Source organism: Manis pentadactyla, chromosome 11 (genome assembly GCF_030020395.1).
Source record: "Manis pentadactyla isolate mManPen7 chromosome 11, mManPen7.hap1, whole genome shotgun sequence".
Lineage (NCBI taxonomy): Eukaryota > Metazoa > Chordata > Mammalia > Pholidota > Manidae > Manis > Manis pentadactyla.
Genome location: NC_080029.1, coordinates 62,679,221 through 62,700,445, shown reverse-complemented (window position 1 = coordinate 62,700,445; position 21,225 = coordinate 62,679,221). Strand labels below are relative to the sequence as shown.

Here is a 21,225-nt window from a genome sequence, read left to right as displayed (position 1 = left end):
AGCTGAATCCTGACTATACGGCTTAGCTGTGAAAGTGTGGGCAAATTGCTGATCTTTCTAGCCCTCAAGAAGACAAAACCTACCTTCTAGAATAATCCTCAAATAAGCAAACTCAAGTAAGAGTACCTGACATGTCTGGAACATAGGAAGCTTTCAGCAAATCTTAGTTTCCATTCCCCTTCTTTGGTTACTAAGGAAACCATAGACACCATGGTTATTTGTATCATGCATGACAGCCTGTTGTGGTCCTGGAAACATGGTAAGGCCTTTGTGCATGCTACTGCATTTAGTCCACACATCATCAGGTAACAGGTGGTAGAAAACCATGATTCTCATTTTATATATATGTCCTTGCAGCTAGTGAGCAGAAGCACTGAGATTTCCCCCTAAGTCTAACTCTAAGGCCTGTGTGCACCCTCAACAGTGATTCTCTGCTTACTTACTTCTGAGCCATAACTGAACGGTTTGGGGAGAGATTCTTTGCCCTAAAGTTTTCTTGCTGCTGAGGTCTTCTTGCTTTCCCTATCCCTGGAAGCCCAGTGTCCCTCAAAGAAAAGGATTTCAAATGCTTTTGACCACAAACTACATAAAAAACATTTACCCAGTGCATACACACATGCAAGAATGTAGTCGTTTCATATTTGTAACTGAAACAAAACATTGCCATAAAGCAATATTTACCCTTACTATGTGTAATGCACTCTGTTTCTACTCTATTTCATTAAAAAAATTTCTGGTCATGACCCCTTCCACCTAGTGACCCACTGAATTGATTTCATGACTCACAGCTCATAAGCCTCATTTGGAACCACTGAACACTAGGTTCAGGGATGTTCTGGGAGATGTTGGGCCTCACAAAAGGCCACCCTGCCTTGTTCCCTTCCAGTGTGAGGATGTGTTTTTGTGTTTTGTTTTCCTTTCTTTCTGACTTTCTGTCTTTACCAGAGATTAAGGATCAAACTGGGATATCAAAGGAGAAGCCTGGGGACACAGATTCGGTCTGTCACTATGGCAATTCCAACAGGGAATCCCAAGTTTACACTGTGGGGCAATTCCAGGTTTCTCGTTTTCCCATCTCTAAAATTGTTATAAAACCTTGTCTAATGTCCAGTGCCTTGAAAAATATAGTTCCATGTATTGGTTATTGCCGTTTCAGGCAGAAGAGTAAATCTGGTCCCTGTTACTCCATCTTGGCTAGAAAAGGAAGTCTTGGACCTCTAGAAACTTTGAATAGTAGATGTGGGCATTTTGGGGAACAGGACAAAATGCCTTGTTATGAATGAATAAATTTTCTTTGTTTCTCTTTCTGTATGTTTCATTTACTTACCTAATAATGGTTGGCCATCTACTCTGGGTAGACACTATGGTGTGTAGACATACTGGTGAACAAAATGCCTTTATAATCTCTTGTGAGTTTGGTTGGCAGTAGACAGTCCTTGAGAATGTGACCATGAGAAAACAGTGTTTCTGGGCCTGTGAAGCTCAAGACTAGGCCCTGGAACCTGGGAGGTGATGCCTCCACCTCTAAGGGACCAGAGGGTCTCCTTCTGAGGTCTTCATTTCCTTTTCAAAACTGCAGTAATAATTCCTTCTTAATTTGAGAAAGGGGGAGTTTCATTTACTCAGCATCAATGAGTCTTATTATTTTAATGATGAATCTTATTTTAAAGAATAAAGTACAGAAAGAACATTGTCTGTTTTTGATTATAGTAGTGATTGTAACTGAAGTGTCAGTACCGAGCAATATATATGTAAAATATTCACAGACCACACATATGTATATGTATATATGCATATATATATATTATACACATATATATGCCCATACATATATATATATGTCTCTGAATATTTTTCTGAAGTAAACTTTGATGACATACAATGCAGCAGTTTATGATGTGTGAAATTGTTACAATCAGATGATCGCTTTCTTCACAAATCTTAAGATAAATATCTATAAAATGAATGTTTTCATAAATTGTGTTGAAAAACTAGTGCTATCCATCTGGCAAAGATATACTTAACTCTCCAAGATATTCTTTAAAAGCCAACATACTTACCATATGTCTCAATAATTTTAAGGTAAAATCTACTCAAAACAAGATGTCTGGGACACATACTCCATATCCAGTTGCCCAAAAGTTCATCTGCTAACCATTGTTCTGGCAGGGGGCATTGCTTTTTTTAAGTAGAGACTAACTCAGTTCTCTAAAGCTCAACCTTTTTTTTTCCTTCAATGAAAGACTGTTCAACACTGATAAACCTTAATCCTCTTTTAATCCTCTTAAAGTTTAAATTAAATTGTCTCCAATGTACAGAATTAAGGAAAAATATTCCAGGCAAAAGTTTAATTATAATTTACTTATACATGTACAGCACCAAATAAATGAATATATTATTCTATGGAGACAAAGTGACTTTCCTTTTGAAAAGGAACTCTGCTCTGTTTGTTTACTTGGGCAATCTTTTATCAAGTGAAGCTATTTCATAATTCAATTCAGCCCTCTTGTGTACTTTGGTGAACTTTTTCCAGATTCTCTACTGCGATTCAGATCCTTATAATAGAGAAAGTATGTTTTAAAGCTTTGTTTTCTGAATTCAAGACCGGAGTTAAATCCTACTGCAGTCTTATTTTAACATAATATAAAAGTTTGGTGTCTCTGTATATATGCTGGTCATTTTATCATGAATGTTAACTTCACCCTCTTAGACTTAGTGAGTGAAAGTATGTAAGCTGCCTGTTCCTATCTTTCAGGAATATTGGGAGTACAAATTGAGTAATGAATGTGAAAAAAGCTTTATGCCATTAATTGGAAAGGAAGTCTTTCAGTCCAAGTTTATGCCATCCTTATTATGGGAAGACAAAGCCATTTTGGGGGACGGTGCTGGTGTGGAGGCAGGAGCAATGCCAGTCAGTCACTGTGATCTGGATTTTTGTCTGACAGGATGTATAAAGGAGTGATCAAATTTAGTTCTTTCTACCCGGGAGGTCCTGCCAGATCTCTGTGTTCCTGTCCAGAAACAGAACCAGCAAGTAGTATATAAAGCTCCACAGTTAATGTGGTTAAAGAATGGAAATAAGCACAGTGGAAATAATAATTCTATAAAAACCAGAATTTTAACAGAGGAGACCGAGGTGGGGGAAATGAAGTTAGCATGCTAAATAAATGTGCTATGTGAGAGTCATATACAAAGAAATAGAGTGTATTCATTCGCTCTGTTCATAAAATGGGAATGATTTGGGGAGAAAGGAACTTCTACTTCTCTATTCTCCTCTCCTTTTTTTCTTTAATAATTATTGTACCAAAGGAAAATTTATGCATTTCCTTGAAAAAAAAGTCCAAGCTATTTTGTGACTGCTGTGGTTTTGTTACATGAATTTAATTCACCACTCGACTTTTTGTATAATTTCCCCATTAGAAGGGAGTGACTTTATCTGAAAAAAAAAAAAAAGACAAACCATTGTTTGAGAAACTGACCAAGTCTAATTACAATAAAAATTATGCTATACTTTCTGCATTAAAGTATCTTATGTGTAACTCACACTCGTGTTGCATGGGTGCCGTGGGATGGTTTCATGCTGCAGCTGTTACTGCAGTCTATCATCACTTGGTGGGAAGGCATACACTGCTTACCTTCACTGCCCTTTTTGGTGTTTCAGCCAAGATGGGTGGCAGAATTCCTTTGTAAAAACCAAACAACCTATTGGAGAAATAAAAGGTTTTATATAGGTAAGGGAATTCATAGGTAAGGAAATAACAGCTAATTCTGCCTTTGCTTATGGATAAGGCAATTAATCTTAAAATATTCCCAATTGTTCACTGTAGCACACCAATTGTGGAGTCTTCCTTTGTTCTAATTTTAAAATGGAGAGATTGTGAACTCTACATTTGTTAACAGTATGATATTCAGAAGAATACATGATGCTGAGACTGGAATCTCTTGGGTAAGTTGCTACATACAACCATGAGTTGTACCTTTAAGATGAAGCTGATGTTCCTCACTGTAAGCAATCTTTATTTTCTCAGTTGTGTGTTAGGTTAGCTTTAAGCTGTTTATACAGTCTTTCATTTCCTCCGTTATAACCAAATGAGATCAGGGTTCCAGCGGAGCCCGCTAGACTCAAGCTTTCTGAGGCTAACCAGGTGCTGAAATCCTCAATTTTAGCTTTACCAACACAACGGAAATAACAAGCTGTGTGGATACAGAACTTGGGCTCTGGTGCTGTCCTGAATTAGTCATCATTTTTTAACTTCTCTGATGGAGATAAAGGTCAGGGACATATTGCTGACAGAAGAAAAATTAAACTCCCTTGCTGATATGCAATCTCACAGGGCCTAGGACAGCTATTGTTGCCAACTATTATTGAGGAACTTGTCATGAGTTCAGACATTTTTAGAAAAACAAACGACAATGGGTGCCATATACTTATGATAAGATTTGTAAACTATCACCACTTATTAGGTTTTAAGATTCAAAATCTCAAATTTGTCTGCCCTGGAATCCTTATACACATATGCCATACTCTCACATTAAACCTGAAAGTTCAAAAATAGAAGAAAATATTCAGTATTATTTTCTGAGATAATCAGTTTTTCTGATGAATCAGTAAGTGACTACAGATTAAGGTGGGACTCACTGTGTCCCCATTTTAGGATGTCCATTTAACATAGAGCTGGAGCCTCTCTGATTAGCCCTTTAAATGTCACTCTAACTCCCTTACATTGGGTTCTGCTCTGGCTGTGTTTCTGGAACAAGAAAGTTTAAAGAGTTTGTTCAGACTAATCCCTGGGCCACCTAATCCAACATGGTGACCTTTTGCTTTTCTTGGATTCACTGGCTTACACAGCATCCTTCAGTGACGGAAGCAAAGGTCTTATGGTTTCTAATTGCTAGCTCCTTGAGGGCTAGGTGTGCATTAGCGTGCTTACCCCAGTCTTTTTTTTTGTGTGTTGTTTGTGTATATGCAACAAGGACACAAATGTTTGTCAAGCCTATGGATTTCACGAAGAGGAAGAAAGGAAGCAAATGATCCCCTGATATGGGCTGACTCTGCCTACTATTTCTGACTTAGTGGAGAGCTCTAACATTATGAATAGGAAATAAGGAAGACATGTGATTTGAAGAACCATGGGACTGAATTCTCCCCACCTCCTTTCCATTCCAGTTTCAACTACTGATAACTGAAATTCACTTGTAAAATTCAAATACTAACATTCTTTGTCATTTAAATTTCATTATAAATTAATATTCTATAATTTTAGCCTGAGAGTAACTAAACCTAGGTCTGGTCTTCCCAAAAGATAAATGTGATTTTCCTGAAAAGAGATTTTATATTTATAATGAAAGGTGTTTTTAGTTCTGATCTTTCTGTGCTGAATTTGCCACATATGGAAGAGCATGCCTGGTCATATGGGTGGGGAGGTGAAGAAGAAGAACATTCAGACAAGTAAACCTTCTAGACAAGAGTGTCCTAGTTAACAGAGGTACTTGAAATTCTATACAACAGAGAACAGTTATAGGAAGAACAGGTGCTCAGCCTGGAGAAGAAAGATCATAGGGAGAAATGTGATGTAGGGCTTGTCATATAGAAGTGAGCATGTAGGAAAGAGATTAGATGTCTGTGTTTATTTTCAGGCTTTCAAACTAGGAACAATAGGCAGAAGTAACAAGTTACATTTTTGCCCCAGTAGGAACTTAATACAAGACGACATATCTAGTAGTCAGAACTATCTAGAGATAGAATGGGTTCTTCTGAAAAGTGGTGAATTCCCCTTTATGTTATGTGGTCAAGCAGTATGGATGGCCGCTTATCATGGATGTCAGAGATGGGATGTACACAGCAATGGATAAGACTTGATGGTCCTCAAGGTTGGTCTACTTCAACCCTTAGATTTGTTATTCTAAGAAGAACAAGAGGACATTAGAAAGCACTTTTCTAAAGAGAAAAACTCTGTTTTACTTCAAACTTTTGCCTAAAGTTACAGCACTTCTTCTCTGGAAGAGGACAGAAGTCTTACAAGTAGCACAGAAGGACTTCATTTTAAAAAAGAAAATATTAAAAAGAGGTGTAAGTCAGGAGGGAAGAGAGACAGCTGGGAGAACCATAAGGATTTAATCTGAACGTAGCTGGGAGGTCCAGAGCCCTCTGCTTCATGTTGGCGATGCTTCCTGGATGAGCCCTCCTTCCCTTCTCTCTGCTCGGTTTCTTTCCTGTGCAATCACCACCACCCCACCTTCCAACTCCAGCCATACCACCATCCCGAACTTCCTAAGAATGAATAAATAGCTTTAAAGGGAAATTCTCAAGGATCATAGGCAGCCTGTGCTGGCAAATGGGAAACTAGAACTATTTCCTTCCTGGCATTCTTTCACAGTATATCCATGTAATAGTGGACATCTATGGAATAGTAAGGCCAGCACCTCTTCTACTGAGATTTGCTCCATCTAATTTTTTTAAACCACCGAAACCAGTACACTAGTATAATTTGATACTGTTTCTAGGGAGTGGTTGACTGGGCACCTCATGGATTCAAATGCTATTCTGTCCTTTTACCCCAGGTAGTCTGATCCAAAGGAGACCTAGAAGAGTTTTTTCCTAGAATTTTGGAATTGGAACTGAAAAGGTGAGTCTCAGTCTGTGTGGTTGAAACTCTAAGACATAAAGCTAGGATATGAATTGCAGTCATGTTTTCTGTCATCTGGGGAGCATCAATCTGCTGTGATAAAGAAGGAAGGTACCATTTGGGGGAAACACAGAAGCAAGATGGAGAAGCTCTGGTCTTGTGAGCATGACCCTGCTGCCAGGAATTCTTTAAGCTTAGTTATGTCTCTACCCTTCTTGAATATTGGTGTTTATCTCTGCTTTTGATTCTTTGAGACCCACAGTAACATTTATAATATACTCCTTTTTTTTTTTTTGCTTAAATAAGTTTGAGTTGGGTTTATTGCTTATAACCTAGAGTTTTGGATCCTGAAAGTAAGTTTCCTGGCTCCTACAGCCAAAGTGGCTGCTGCAGTACCTCCATGCCATGCCCTATCAGGTGAAGAGTCTCTTTGTCAGTTAAAATGGGCACTTGGGCCAGTCACAAGGGTCACACTCAAAATCTGAGCAAGAGAATGTAGGCAAGGGCTCAAGCTCATGAGCTTGATTTAGATAATTTGTGACTTGATAAGATAATTACTGAAAGTTTCCTTAATGTAAAGTATGATAAACAGAAAAAGACAAAAAGCAATTACAATGTTTTATGAAGGAGATGCTTCGGTTTTTCCTGATAAAGCACTGATGTTCATACCCATGTGCATTGTTCATTCTGCCAGATTTTTCTGCCTTTATGTAGTTTTGGTCTGAAATACAGAGCATGTAGCTTATCAGGACAATAACAAGGGAGGTTAAGAGATTTGTGACACCAGTATCAACATGCTTTATCTTGCTTACTTCTCAAGAGCAAGTTGATACATTCATTCTACTCCATGGGTGAATGGGAAGTGAGATTCTAATGGTAGTTCTTTTCCCTGAAAAGACAGGAAAGCTATGCACTTTGGTTTTAAGTTTTGACCCAATCAAGCCAGTTGGAGAACTCTTTGGAAGAGACACAAAAATCAATGCAAGACCTCCCATAAACCTGTAGTAGGTATGATTATTTTCTTCATTTTGCACATGAGGTCTATTTTCACATCATTGCCAAATAGGTTGCAGAGACTCAAATCAAGTTTCCTTGTCCTCACAGTCCATGTCCTTGACCACTGGGCTACCCTGTGCTGCAATTTTTCTTGAAATGAAACTATTTTTATAAACACTTTTTTTGAAGAGTGAAGTTATTTCTATTGTAAAAATGTCATTTTTTCATTTTAGGAGGAAGCAGAAATGGCAATTCTAAATCAGGTTTCTATTTCCTTTTCCATTCACTTCTGTTTTAAAGTAATGTGAAACCCTATATAACTGATAGATCTTGAATGATCATTTTTTGTGAAAGCTTTTGGTTGTTGATTTAATATTTTCTAGTTGGATCAGAATGACGGTAAAAAATGTAGGCCCTAGGGCAAGCTTTTTCTCCCCTAGGATAACTTTTATCCTGAAGAGGCACACCAGAATAATTCTGTCAGTGTGGGAGAAAGACTCTGCTCATTTCAGTAATATGATAAAACACTGAAATATTAATACTAAATATTAAAATAAAAACTGTTATTATCTTAAAAAAGTCAGTGGGGAGCCCCGTTTGTTGCTCACCAAGCATATCCCCCCTCCTCCCCACCTCTCCTTGTTCCTTGGGGTGCAGGCATTCACCATCCCTTGTGCTCAGAGAAGGAAGCCCTTCTCCAGTCCAAGGGATAAAGCAAGCCAATTCTTCAAGCCAGTCATGGTGGTTCCCTGCCCTTGCCCATGAATCTTGTCACATGCTTGGACATGTGACTCAAACCTAGCCTATGAGACCAGCTAGAGGGAGGGATGTATACTGGAAGCCTGAGATCTCCAGCCTAAGGAAAAGAGGCACATGGGAAGAAAAGACCCTCTTCTTTGCTAGATGTTGTCCTAGTTGCCTGATACGTCTGGGTCTGCAGCCAGGTGATATATTGCCTGCAAGCTGAGGGAGGTGAACTGAAAGATGGAAAGGATCTGGATCTCAGTGACACTGCTGGACTGCTGAACTGACCAATCTGGCACCCTCCCTCTACATTTCTGGTTGTGTGAAATTAAAAATAAATCTTTGCTATTTGAACTGCTTTCACCTATGTCTGCTATTAACCTACAGCTAAAAGCATTCTAATACAAAAAGCCTTCAACATCTTCATTTCTGAAAAAGTCTTAAATTATAATTTTTAAATCATAATCATAGTGAAGATAGTTGTTTAATATTAAGTGAAGATTTACAAGGAGATTGTGGTTTTAGATTATTTCTTTTCAGGAGCCCATCACACATTAAAACCCTATCCCATTAGGATGATTTCCTATGAGAGAACCCCATTCCTCAGATGGAATATGGAAAAGCTCTTAAGCAAATGACAACGGGTTTCCAGGTCTCCAAAGCCAGTAGTGATGGTTCATATGGTAATGAGAGTTGTTGTTCAGGAACGTAAGTCAACAGAGTCCTACAATAGTGGATCACATTTGTTTTTAATTGCATAATCAAAACAGGCCTTGTTTTACTTATGTAAGTCTATAAAATGAAGATCAAAACTGATCACGTGTTCTTCTCAAAGACACAGCTCACACAGGCTTATGTGCCAAACCCCACAAAATGATTTTACTCCTCATTTCCCCATCTCCAGTTTTAAAGTGTGGAGCTATTTAACATATTGGGTGGCTCCAGGTTCAGAGACCAACCAATGAAGATGCTGATTATATGAAGCAAGAAAATGTGGCATTTCTTTTGAATTGCAGTTTGTGTCCCATCTTGGTGGCTCATTTGCAGCAAGTCAAACCCTTGGAGGTGGCTTGCTGCTGTGTCTCATTAGTGGGGTCTGATTTTAGGTCACCTTGTATAAGATCCAAAGTTTAGATGCCCAAAGAGACCATACAGATCCTTAATTAAACATCTTGTACCTGAAAACATATTTAGTCGATTTGGATGGCTGAAAAAAAGTTACTGGCTTTAAATCAACTCCTGAAATATGAAGGTGGTAAATAGTGGATAGACAGGAGAGGACTTAACATTCTCAAAATCTGACTCAGGTAAAGAAACCAAAAAGGAGTGGAAAAATCACGTGTCCTGACTGCCCCTCCTTTTTTTCCTTCTGAGTCACCCTCTTGTTGGTTTTGCTGATATTTTTCTAATTTAGTATGTAGAAAATGTGCGTTTGGAAGTCATTTGCACCACGTCATTGGACGGTTTCTACAGGCAGGCTGGGAAATTTCCAAAGTTGCTATGCCAGTCAGCGAGGTTTTGGTGTTAGGAGCAACAACATGGAATCTTTTCTTTTTTTGTGGCTCCCAAGGAGAAAGGGAAACGTGGCTGCTTCACAACTGACCTGAGGCAGTCAGACCCTGTTGTCCACCAGAAAGGTTGTTATAAAACTCAATTGATGAGTTACTGAGAAAATGAATGTAAGGAAACCGCGAATAAATTATCTTCCTGCCTAAGAGAGGAAGAGATCAACGTACATATCTGCTGCCCATGGAAACTGAGGCTTTCCCTGGTTGTCAAAGATGAAGTGCTTTGGGCCCAAACTGCTGAGATTCACAATGTAAGGCCAGCAACCACCACACTGAATGCCAGGATCGAGATGCATGTCATCTGAGCCTGAAAAGACCAATTAAAGAAATGTTTTCCAAGTCGAAAAGGCATTTTCAAGGCCACCTGCAGCACACTTGCATGCAGCATGAGAAGGATGCTTCCACTGGATCCACTGCTTTGTCAAAAACCTGGCATTCAATAAGCATCCAGAGCAGCAATCATACTCCCCGTGGAAGCATGAAATAGGAGTGACAGAGAAACTGACACCAGATCCCCAGTTGGGGAAATTGGAAAGCATTAACACGTCTGTGTACCTAACAGAGCACAATTACTACATTTTATTTTGTTTCAACAGTTAGGACCTAAATGAACATCACCATTCAGATCTGTTCTGGGCAGTGATCCAAAGCTCATCGTTGGTACAGTTGATTTTGAAGCCTTACAGTCAATCACATCTTCACAGTTTGTTCTTTTAGGCTTCAGGCATCCTCCTGATTTCCATTTCTTGTTTGGAAGCCTTGAGTCATCTGTTCTGGCAACATAACCAACCCAAATCAGTCATTTTCTCCAAATTATATTGAAATAGGGATCTTGCTACTTTGTTTTCTTCCTTCTTCTTTCTTTCACATAATTTTCCCTTTAAGGATCTCTTACTACAAAGCTGATTGAAAGCATACAGTATCTTCTTTCTTCTGCTGTTGTCAAATCCAAGTTTCTTACCCACATGCTGTAGCTCTGTAATTAAAACAATGAGGGCGGCAGTCAGCCCTGGATTCTGAGGGCACGGCTTCCATTGCTCGATGGGTTGTGTATCTCAGGGCAGAGTTCTGGCCCTGACCCTACACCTTTAGGGCATCGTTCTGACATCACTTACACTCCAAAAGTCTCAGCGGTTCATAGAATCCAAATGAAAGAGTGGGGTTTCATAGCTCTGTTATTTGAGTTATGTAGAATCTGCAACCTGAAGTTCATGGAATGGGATGCATCTTGGGGCCATTTCCATTTAGGCAAAAGAGAGAGGGACAACTATGTAGCTTTCAAAGGAAAGGAAAAAAGTTTAAAAAGAGTAATTGACATACATTCCTTTAAAAGTAGCAACTGGACTTCAAGGAAGTGCAACACAGTGAAAGTTTTAGCTAACATTCTAACATAAAACTAACAGAAAAGCTTTCCCTGCTTCAGCTCATATCAGGTCTTCAGGCGCAAACAATATAGTTATTATTTTTCATTATGGAGAATTAATTAAATTAAGTTTCTGCACATGGTCCTTGGATATATTTGTTACTCTAAAGCATACCAATTTGATTATATGCTGTAAGGAGGAATTCTTGAAAGTTTTCCTGAACACACGTTTTTTAATTGAACTTTCAGTATGATTTTACTGTGATAATTAAACTTTGCTGATGTGTCTAAAATAAACTACAACTTTGATTTTCTAAGATACAAAGAATGAGTTTAGCTGTCAGTATCACTTAGGAGGTAGGTACATGGCTCCATTCCCTGAAAAGTTGGCAGGGTACCCAATGCGCTAAGCATGTTGCACAGTTCAGCCCAGGGAAGGCATTAGCATGATATAAGAACCAGAATCCTGATGGAAAATGCTAAGGAAAGAGAAAAGCAAAAAAAGACATTTGGAAAGTAACTAAAGGGGTAAGTAATATGGATAGAATGTGGTGTTAACTGTTCTGCTAATCTATAAGGGAAGAGATTTATTTAGAACTATGTAAAAAGTGTATAAATTTTCATTGATAGTGGATTACGTTGCTCATAAAGATGAATGCAGTTTCATTAGGAAATAAGAATCATTAAAAGGGCAGTCTTTCACTCACGTAGACAGGAACAGTGAGGAAAAGGACTTAGAAAAAAAAAAACATCAACCAAGACATTTGTATTTCTTGGACTGGTTTTAAACGTCAGGAAAGAGAACCCGATCGTGGAGTCAAAAAGTTCTTCGCCAGACAGCTCCCAGCCAGCCCCCTGCTAAAAAAGTCCCATGGAGGAAAATACTTGCCTTGTTCTAGTCACTCCCGTCCTCGCACCAATCCCCTTTTCTGACCTCCCCTGTTTCTAATTTCTGTCCTTCCCATTCATGAAGTAACCAGCATTCATTTATTCACTCACTCTTTCATTCAATATACTTTGTTCCAAGCACTAGGCTAAATACCTTTTTTCTGGGGCCAAATGTTGATACAGTATCCACTGTCCCCAAATCAGCTAAGACCTTAATTTTCTCCAAGAAGCTTTCTCTGAGATGGTAGACAAAACCTTGTATTACATCTGCCTACAATATTTGACCAGGGTGTTTCCTTTCATATTATATCATGTGCTTGGCACATAGTAACATTCAGTAACATTATATTGAATATCTTTATATTCAGATAAGAAATGTATATACTTATGTATATACTTCTATATATACACACGTACATATTTAGACATGACTCAGTATCCATATTAATAATCTGGATGACTTGTATATTTTTAATACAGTATTTATTATTCACATGATTACCATATTTAATCCAGGTTGTAAATTGCTTGACAATGGCCACTCCTGTTATTTATCACCAGTCTCTGGTATTAATTTGATGCTACCTGTCAGTATAGGCAATATGATATAGTGTGCAGGAGAAGGGGCTCTGAAGTCACACTCTTTGGGTTTGAATTCTGGCTAAATCATGTGTTAGCTGTTCACTCTGCATGAAAATCCACTGGCACAAAAGGTGAGCAAATTAATTCCAAAGCACTACTACCAGAATAGAGATGTTTTTATGCTGGTCTCCCTGCAAGTACTTATGGAAATGAATTAGTACATGGTTGTAGGTAGGCTGATTTAATAGCTTGACCTTTGCAGGGCTAAATATGACCACAGTGGGGGTAGAAAGCTTAGAATTCAGAGCTGTCCTTCAAGAATGGAACTTTACCTAAGTGTGTGACCCAGTGCCTTAGGAATGCACACCTGTTGTGGAATTCTGCCTCAACCAATTCAAACATGTTTGAGGCCAAAGATGCTGTGGGTTAAGCGCAGTGAGCACAGGCTACTCCCAAAGTGTAAGTCACATTTGGAGTGCATCAACTCTTCATGGTGCCCAAGTTTTACAGTAGGCTCCAAAATTAATTTCCTGAGGTGCCCCCTAGTGGTACCAGAGTTAAATGCAAATCAACAACTGTACCAACCCTACCAAAGAACGAAGCCTTAGGTGAGGGCATTTTATAGGTTATAAATAACAGTCTGGTTTAGCGGACTTTCAATTTAGTAAATTAGGCTCCAAAGGAATAGTATTATAACAGCCTGGACTTCTGATGGAATTGAAACTATTGAGAGAAACATTAGAAACAAAAATAGCAATCATTGTGCTAAATGCTTTATAACTACAGGTATAACTACCTGATTCAATTTTTATAGGAAATAGGTTCTGTTCTTGCCATTTATTAGAAAAGGCACAATTTTCTATATTACACAAACTCAGAGAAGTTAAGCAATTTTCCTACTAGTCAAACAGCTGGTAAGTGGTCCAGATGGAGAAAGAATGCAAGTCTACTTGACGTCTGCTCTTGAACGTCAAGCTGTGCTTGACTCTCGTGTTCTCAGGGGAACAGTCAGAGTCAGGTCCACTGGGAAATGTCATTTCACCTCTGGCTCTAGTTTTCCTTCTCTGACTGTCTCTAGTGCTTGGGCCCCAGGCTGTGATGGGTTAAATGGGTAGTTAGACAGGTAGTCACTGAGCTTTCTGGATTTAATAAGTCAAAGTCTGTATGTACTTTATGGACATCTGGATGTGCACAGTCTTCCAGATCACTTTGAAAAATTATTTCCTTCATACCACATTATTATCAATGAATAATTAAGGGTTAACTGTTTTCCTACCTAACTCCTGTAATCAGTGTCCTAGAAAACTACAAGTTGGATAACTTACATAGAATTCAAGACATTTGAAAAACAATGCAGAAGACAGCCCTAGGGCTTAGATTCTGGACCTCATCTATCTCTCCCTGGTGATTTCATCCAGTCCAGTTACTTTAATCATCATCCATATGCTGATAGCTGTCATACACCTCTGGCTCATCCAGTCACTACTCAGCAGCTCCATGTGGATGTCTAATTGGCATATCAAACTTAGCATGTTCAAAATCAACACTTGATTTTCTCTCCACCCACAATATTCTCCAGATCAGTTAACTGCCAGTCCATCTTTCCAGTCCCGCAGGCTAGAAACTTTAAAACACATACACTTCAATTCTCTCTTTCCCTCATTCATCTCTGTTACCCTGGTCCAAGCCCTGATCATGTCTCACTTGAACCACTGTGATAGCCTCCTATCTAGTTTCCCTACACTCTATTCTCAAAGCAGTGATAGGGTATTCCTATGTCCTCTACAGATAGAAAAAATATTCCTATATTCCTAAGGTGGATCACATCACTCCTCTGTTCCCAATCTTCCAATCCCTCCCATCTCCCTCAGAGTAAAACCAAAGTCCCTTCAAAGGTCCCAGGCAATCTGCTTCCACTCTACTGCATTATACTTTACACCTCATCACCTACTACTCTTCCCTTGGTTCACTTCTCTCCAGCCCCACTGACCTTCTTGTTTTTGGACCATGCACATTCCTACCACAGGGCCTCTACACTTGCCACCTTTTGTCTGGGATCCTCTTTCCCACATAGCCCCATAGCTCACTACTCAACTCCTTAAACTCTGTACCAGTGTTACTGTCTCAGTGAGGCTTGACCAAAGCAGCAACCAGGGAGGAAACTTTTGGGTATGTGATCTAGGGAACATGAGTAAATGTCAGGAAATGATGACTAAAGAAGCCTAGACTTCATGTGAGTTATTATCCCTGGTCAGCTACCAAGGTGTGATAGCAAACACCATTTTACCCACCCAGTTGGTCCCATCTCTTCTTCATGCTGGCAGAATTACACCCTTGAGACCATGGGCTCATGGAAGGGGAAGTCTCTCCAGCCCAGTGATTGGATTAATCACCCTGTCTTAGTATCCTGGCTTATAATTGTAGGAGACATGAGTGTGCAACTTAATTCTAGCCAATGAAACTCAAGGTGGTTTTTGAGAGAGGTGTTTTTCTTCCTAAAAAAATAACACCATCAGAGATTCTGGTAGGGCTGAGAGGAGGTTTAGGAATTTGCAGTTTTAACAGCACCCTAATTCTGATGCAGAAGCTCCAAGAATTACACCTTGAAAAATAGAAAAAAATACTTTCCTATAGGGTTAATGACTTACAGCTGCTTTTCCCCAGATGTCTGTCTGTTAGAAAGCAGGCCAGAGAATCAATACTGCTCTCAAGTAATTCCCCAAGGAGCTTCATGAAATCGCCCTCACACTCCTTCCTCCACTTGCTAGTCCAGAGTGTTCTGACTTTTTTGAGCCAAAGACTCCTACTTGTAGGTGTGCTCCATGCTCCATGCCTCCAATATGGCCATTACTGCCCTTTTAGTGCAGGAAGCTCCAGATATTCTGAATAACTACAGTCACTGGAGCTGGGTGGAGGGATTTTCTTTCCTTTAAGGTTACTTCTTTGGGTTCCTCTTCGGTTTATTTAGGAATAACACTGAGACATGCCAAAAGTAGACTGTCATCTTGCCCACCTTTTCAAGAGATTAGTATTTCATTCTACCTCTGTCTAGCAAGACTAGCTGAAATTGTGGTTGGCATAAAGCATGTTCTCACTGTTTAAACACTAGAGCACAATTTAAATGAGGGTGCTTTTCTCTCATTCTGCTAACAGTTGCGCACTTTGCAGAACAGGTACAGCAGGAAGCAGCCCCTGCTGTAAAGCAAGCAGGACCACACCTATGGCGGTTTGAGCTGAAGAATGTAGGAAAGCAGTTTCCTAATGCCTGATGGAATGAACCAACTAGGAGTCAGGCTTCTCTGGGCTTCTGCAGCTGTCTGACTTTCAGAGAAGAAACTGCATGGCTACAGATTTAATTTCTAAATTGATTATTTGAGAAAACAGACATGTGAATTACTTTCATAACACTAATATTGGTGTTTATACTTCCCTCCTAAGGACACCATGTCCCTCACATACAGTCTGTATTTTTAAAGTTACCAATTAGTTATCACTTTCAGGATCATTCACTTACTTATCAGCAAGAATTTCTTGAGCACCTACTACATGCCTGGCACTAATTATCAACAGCACATCTAATTTAGTTACTGAAATAGCAAATTTTGTCAATTATAAAGTCCATAAACTACAGTGATCAAGCCACAATATTCTATTAATTTATGTAGTTTGTCCATGAGGCAGAAAAGGCACAAGTATACTTTCCTCCTGTGGTTAAAATTGCAATATTCCAGAATCTCTTGCCTGGCTTTAGCGCATCTGCATATCAACAGGCATTCCTAAGGGGTGGAGAAAGGTAGTTCATCTCCATAACAGTGGCTAAGTACCTGGGCAACCAAGGGCTTATTTGAAGCTAAGAGGTTGGGGTAAGGCTTTGCTTGCTTCTGCTGGAGTAGGGGGGAGATGTTCCCCAGACCACAGTTTGTAAGCAATAAACTTGGGGTGGGGGTAGCAGGACACTGAAGAGGCAACAGACAAATGAATAAAATGATGTCTTATCAACATCACTAATCGTTAGGGAATTGCAAATAAAAGCCTCAATGAGAAAACACTTCATACCTATTAGGATGGTTATTATCAAAAGAAATGGAATACAAGAAATGTTAGGGAGGGTGTGGAGTACTTGGAACCTGCATTGCTGGTGGAATTGTACAATTATGCCCCTGTTGTGGAAAACAGTATAGTTGTTCCTCAAAAAACCAAACACAGATTTACATATAATCCAGTAATTCCACTTCGGGATATGTACCTAAAAGAGTTGAAAGCAGGGACTCAGATATTTATATACCAGTGTTCATAGCAGCATTATTCACAATAGCCCAAAGGTGATAATAACCCAAGTCCCTATGTCCCTATCAATGGATGAATGGGTGAAAAAACATGGTGTATATATATATATATAGATATATAGATAGATAGATAGATAGATAGATAGATAGATAGATAGATAGATATCCCATGGAATATTATCCAGCCTTAAAAGGGAAGGAAATTCTGATATATGTGACAACATGGATGAATCTTGAAGACATTATTGTGCTAAGTGAAGTAAGCCAGACACAAAAGAGCAAGTATTGTATGATTCTGCTTCTGTGAGGTACTAGAGGAGTCAAATTCATAGGGTAGTTGCCAGGGGCTGGAGGGAGGGGTAAATGGGGATTTAGTATTTAATAGGTACAGAGTCAGTTTTGCAAGGTGACAACAGTGCTGGAGGTGGATGGTGGTGGTGGTTGTACAACAATGTGAACCAGTACTTAATGCCACTGAAATGTACACTTAAACATGGTTATTAAAATGGTAAATTGTATGAATTTTTCCCACAAGAAAACCATGATGCCAGAGTGAAATGAAATAAGGAAAATAAAACAGGACTGGTTGACTGGTTGCTATGGTGGATGGAAGGAGGCTGATGGTTCTGACAGGGTCTAGGGAAGGCCTCATTGAAAAAAAACCTGCTGAGCTGAGGATTTGTACATAGAGGAGGTGTAATCTGTTGGCAGGAGAGAGGAAGTATAAAAATAGAGAGCTTTAGGAAACAATCACTGCATCTTGGGAGAATCCAAGGCAGCAGTTTACAAGCTTTTGCTTTGCTTCATGTAAGGAGGATGGGGAGGCCATGATTTTCCAAGGTAGTCTCTCGGGATGTTCTAAAAATTAATTTTAAAAATAGTTCACGCTCTTTAGATTCATTCTTCTCCTTATAGGGAAACCTGCACTATAATGACACTGAATATTTAAAACCAAATTATGTGGTAAGACCCACCAGAAGCAAAGCCAATGCTAAATATAGAATTACAGAACCACAGCATCTCTGGACTAGGAAAGGACTCCCAGGGTCCTTAGTCCTTTCTTCTGAAGCTTGGTTTCTCTCTGCAATGATATCCGCAAACTGTCACCAGCTTCTGATCAGGCACCTCCAGATGCCAGGATCCCACAACTTTCAGAGTGCCCATCCAGGCCCAGATGACTGTGCGGCTGGAGACCGAGCCCTCCTGCCTTGAGCCCAGTTCCATGTTCAGGTGACTTTCATCTGATTCTATTCAACAGGTGTGATGATTAATTTTATGTGTCAACTCAATTGAGCCATGAATTCAGTCAAACATTATTCCGGGTGTTTTGGATGAGATTAACATTGAATTCAGAAGACTTTATAAAGCAGATCGCCTTCCATAATGTGGATGGGCATCTTCCAGTCAGCTGTAAGCTTGAACAGAACAAAAGGCTGACCCTTCCCCAGGTATGAGAGAATTCTGCCTGTTGGCCTTTGAACTGGAATGTTGGCTTTTCCTGCCTCAGAGCCTTTGAACTGGAATATCAATACTTCCTGGTTCCAGCCCATGGACTCAAAATGAGATAGTGGCTCTGTAGATTTTGGACTTGCCAGTTTCCATACTCCCATGATAATACTTTATTATCTATCTATCTATCTATCTATCTGTCTGTCTATCTATCTATCTATCTATCATCTATCATGTATCGATCATCTACCTACCTACTTACCCTACTGGTTGTGTTTCTCCAGAGAACCCTACCAATACACTAGGCAATATAGAATAAGTCTAATTCCGGTCCCCTAAGGAGCTGAAAAATGTTTGAAGATGGTTATTGAGCACCTCGATACTGCTCTTCCATAAGTTAAACACCTCAACTCTTGGTATGACAGGGCCCCAGACCTCTCATCATTCTACCTTAGAATCCCTGCCAAAACCCACACTTAGTGGGGGCTGATCTGGGCACAGGATAGCAGGCCTTTACCTTCTTGTTCCAAATGTTATACTTTTATTCATGTGACCAAAGACTAATTTGGCTTTGTTTCATTCACACCATTCTGTTGCGTATATGTGCAACATACACGCACACACACACACACACACACAAAACCAGCTGCTGTAAACCTACTACTCTTCTACTTCTTAAGGCTACAATAGGAGGAAAGGGGGATGACTAGGGTTAAATATGTTCCAAGTATATTAAAGGGGAGGGGAATAAGATTTAATGAGGTGAGATTAACATAATAATCTTATTTCATCTTTATTTACAGATGTGGAAACAAAGACTCTTGGAGCCTAAGTAACTTACCACACTGACATAGTTAGGAAGTAATTGGGATGGGACTGAAGCCTGGTTTTCTCTGATCCCAAAGCCTGTGGTCTGTCCACTGCCCCACATCACACAGCATATACACTGTGGGCACTTAAAATAATTCCCAGAGTAATATGAGGTGATGGCATGAAAATGTGAAAGATGGTGCTCAAAAGAAAAAAAAAGAGAGAGAAAACTATAATACAAGGAAAAATCAAATTTAATAGCAAAGGTATTAATTAATCTACTTGTATGTGTTCTTTTTATACCTTCCTACAGAATTCAAGAATTTTCATAGAAATTTTTTCATATTCTTACAGCAATAGCAGAATGTGTGGCAAAGGAGGAATAATTGCATGTTTTTCAGGTGAGCTAAGGGGTGAGGAAATGGAATTTAAAAAATCCAGTACACACTTAGCAATAGTGCCTGTCAACTTTAAAATTGGTTTTTATGATGAAAATTATAAGTGCTGGGGGATAGTGTAGGGCAAAAAATTTTTACTTACAATAATAAAAACTTCTACTGTTAATTCTAAAATAAAGATAAGGAAATAAAATAGAGAATTCCATCTAGTGTTGATCTTTGAAAACTGTGGTCTGAACCATACCCCCATTGTGTTAAATGATAATGAATGGGCACAAAACTGCTATCTGACCACATTTTAGAAAAATCTGATGCCGAACAGTTTTCATCCAGCCACAGGCATAGAGGTTCCCTCTTCACTGAAGAAAGCCATGCTTTGATACTGGAGGCAAATGTGCAGTGGCTACCAATGATGAAAAACCAACGCCGTACTCAGAAAGTGGGCACTGTGCACACAGGACAATCCTAGGATCCACACACGTGTGCACAGACATAGGCGCACTTACATACATGGGGGATTCCCCCCTCCGCCTCTCTCAGTGCCCCATGGTGGTGCTCCTGCTCCCTACAAGGCCCACACACCCAGGGGCTTGGCCACACACCCATGCTTCAGAGCCCCGTGCTGGTGTCCCTGGCGATGGCCTCCGAGCTATCCCTCTCCCCCTGGAGGCTGATGGATTCTGAGTAAGTGGCCTGGCATCTCCAGCAGGATGGCAATGAGTGCCTGGGATTCAGAGCTGAAAGCAAATTTCCTGCACAGCTGAGCCAAGCGCTTCTACTCGGCCAGCCAGATGTTTCTCTATATGGTCCTGGCAGCCATGGCTTGGGATAAAGCCAGATTTGGCCTGATTTCTACACTGAAAAGCTTGATGGAATGCTGGGGTGGTGCCATCCCATAATACAAGAGGTGGTCTCTCACATTGGCACACAATTCCCGTTTGCCTTGGGAGTCCCTCCAAAGGAAAGAGGGGCTTGAGTAAAAGTGGGTGTGTCGATCCAGCCCATGCCAGGGCTTGGGCGGGGGTGTGCGGGGGCCAAGGGAAGGGAAGGTGGATGGAGAAGAAAGGTTGTGAGTGACTGGAAGCTGGTGCCAGATGGAGCTGGAAGACGGCACTGTGCTGTTTCCCTCTGCACATGTGTGGCCACTAGGGGATTGCCTGGCTATGCACACTGCTTCACATCTGTCAGCTGAATCGAAGATGCATAATTGAAGATGCAAAGCAAGAAACATTACATGGTTTGCAGGGCTCCCCAGAGGATTCTGGATCTGTAATCCAGTGAGGAGATTTTAATGAGACATGAGCCTAGTGTTCTCATCTGTGAGAGAGGATCTCACTCCAGCTGTGTTCAAGGATGTGGAAAACTTTTTTTTACAGAATACGGGAAGCCTTTCTCGGTTGGTTACCGCCTGCCCATTTCTCTTGGCAGCCTTTGGCCTTCGTCCCAAAGAAATGCTTCTTTTTGAAGCTTGGGATATTCCTCAGCACAAGGAAGCCTCAAGAGATGCTGGGATTG

The 21,225-nt window shown here is 40.0% G+C and overlaps 1 protein-coding gene across 2 annotated transcripts in view; it reads right to left on the bottom strand.

Annotated features, from left to right (window-relative positions):
• The window catches only part of SLC25A21 (solute carrier family 25 member 21), a 474,204-nt gene that overhangs the window by 55,257 nt on the left and 397,722 nt on the right, over positions 1 to 21,225 (bottom strand). For both annotated transcript variants that reach the window (XM_057488493.1, XM_036881288.2), the window contains one exon: positions 3,636 to 3,702. In XM_057488493.1, coding sequence (XP_057344476.1) covers positions 3,636 to 3,702 — 67 coding nt within the window. The remainder of the gene's footprint in view (positions 1 to 3,635; positions 3,703 to 21,225) is intronic.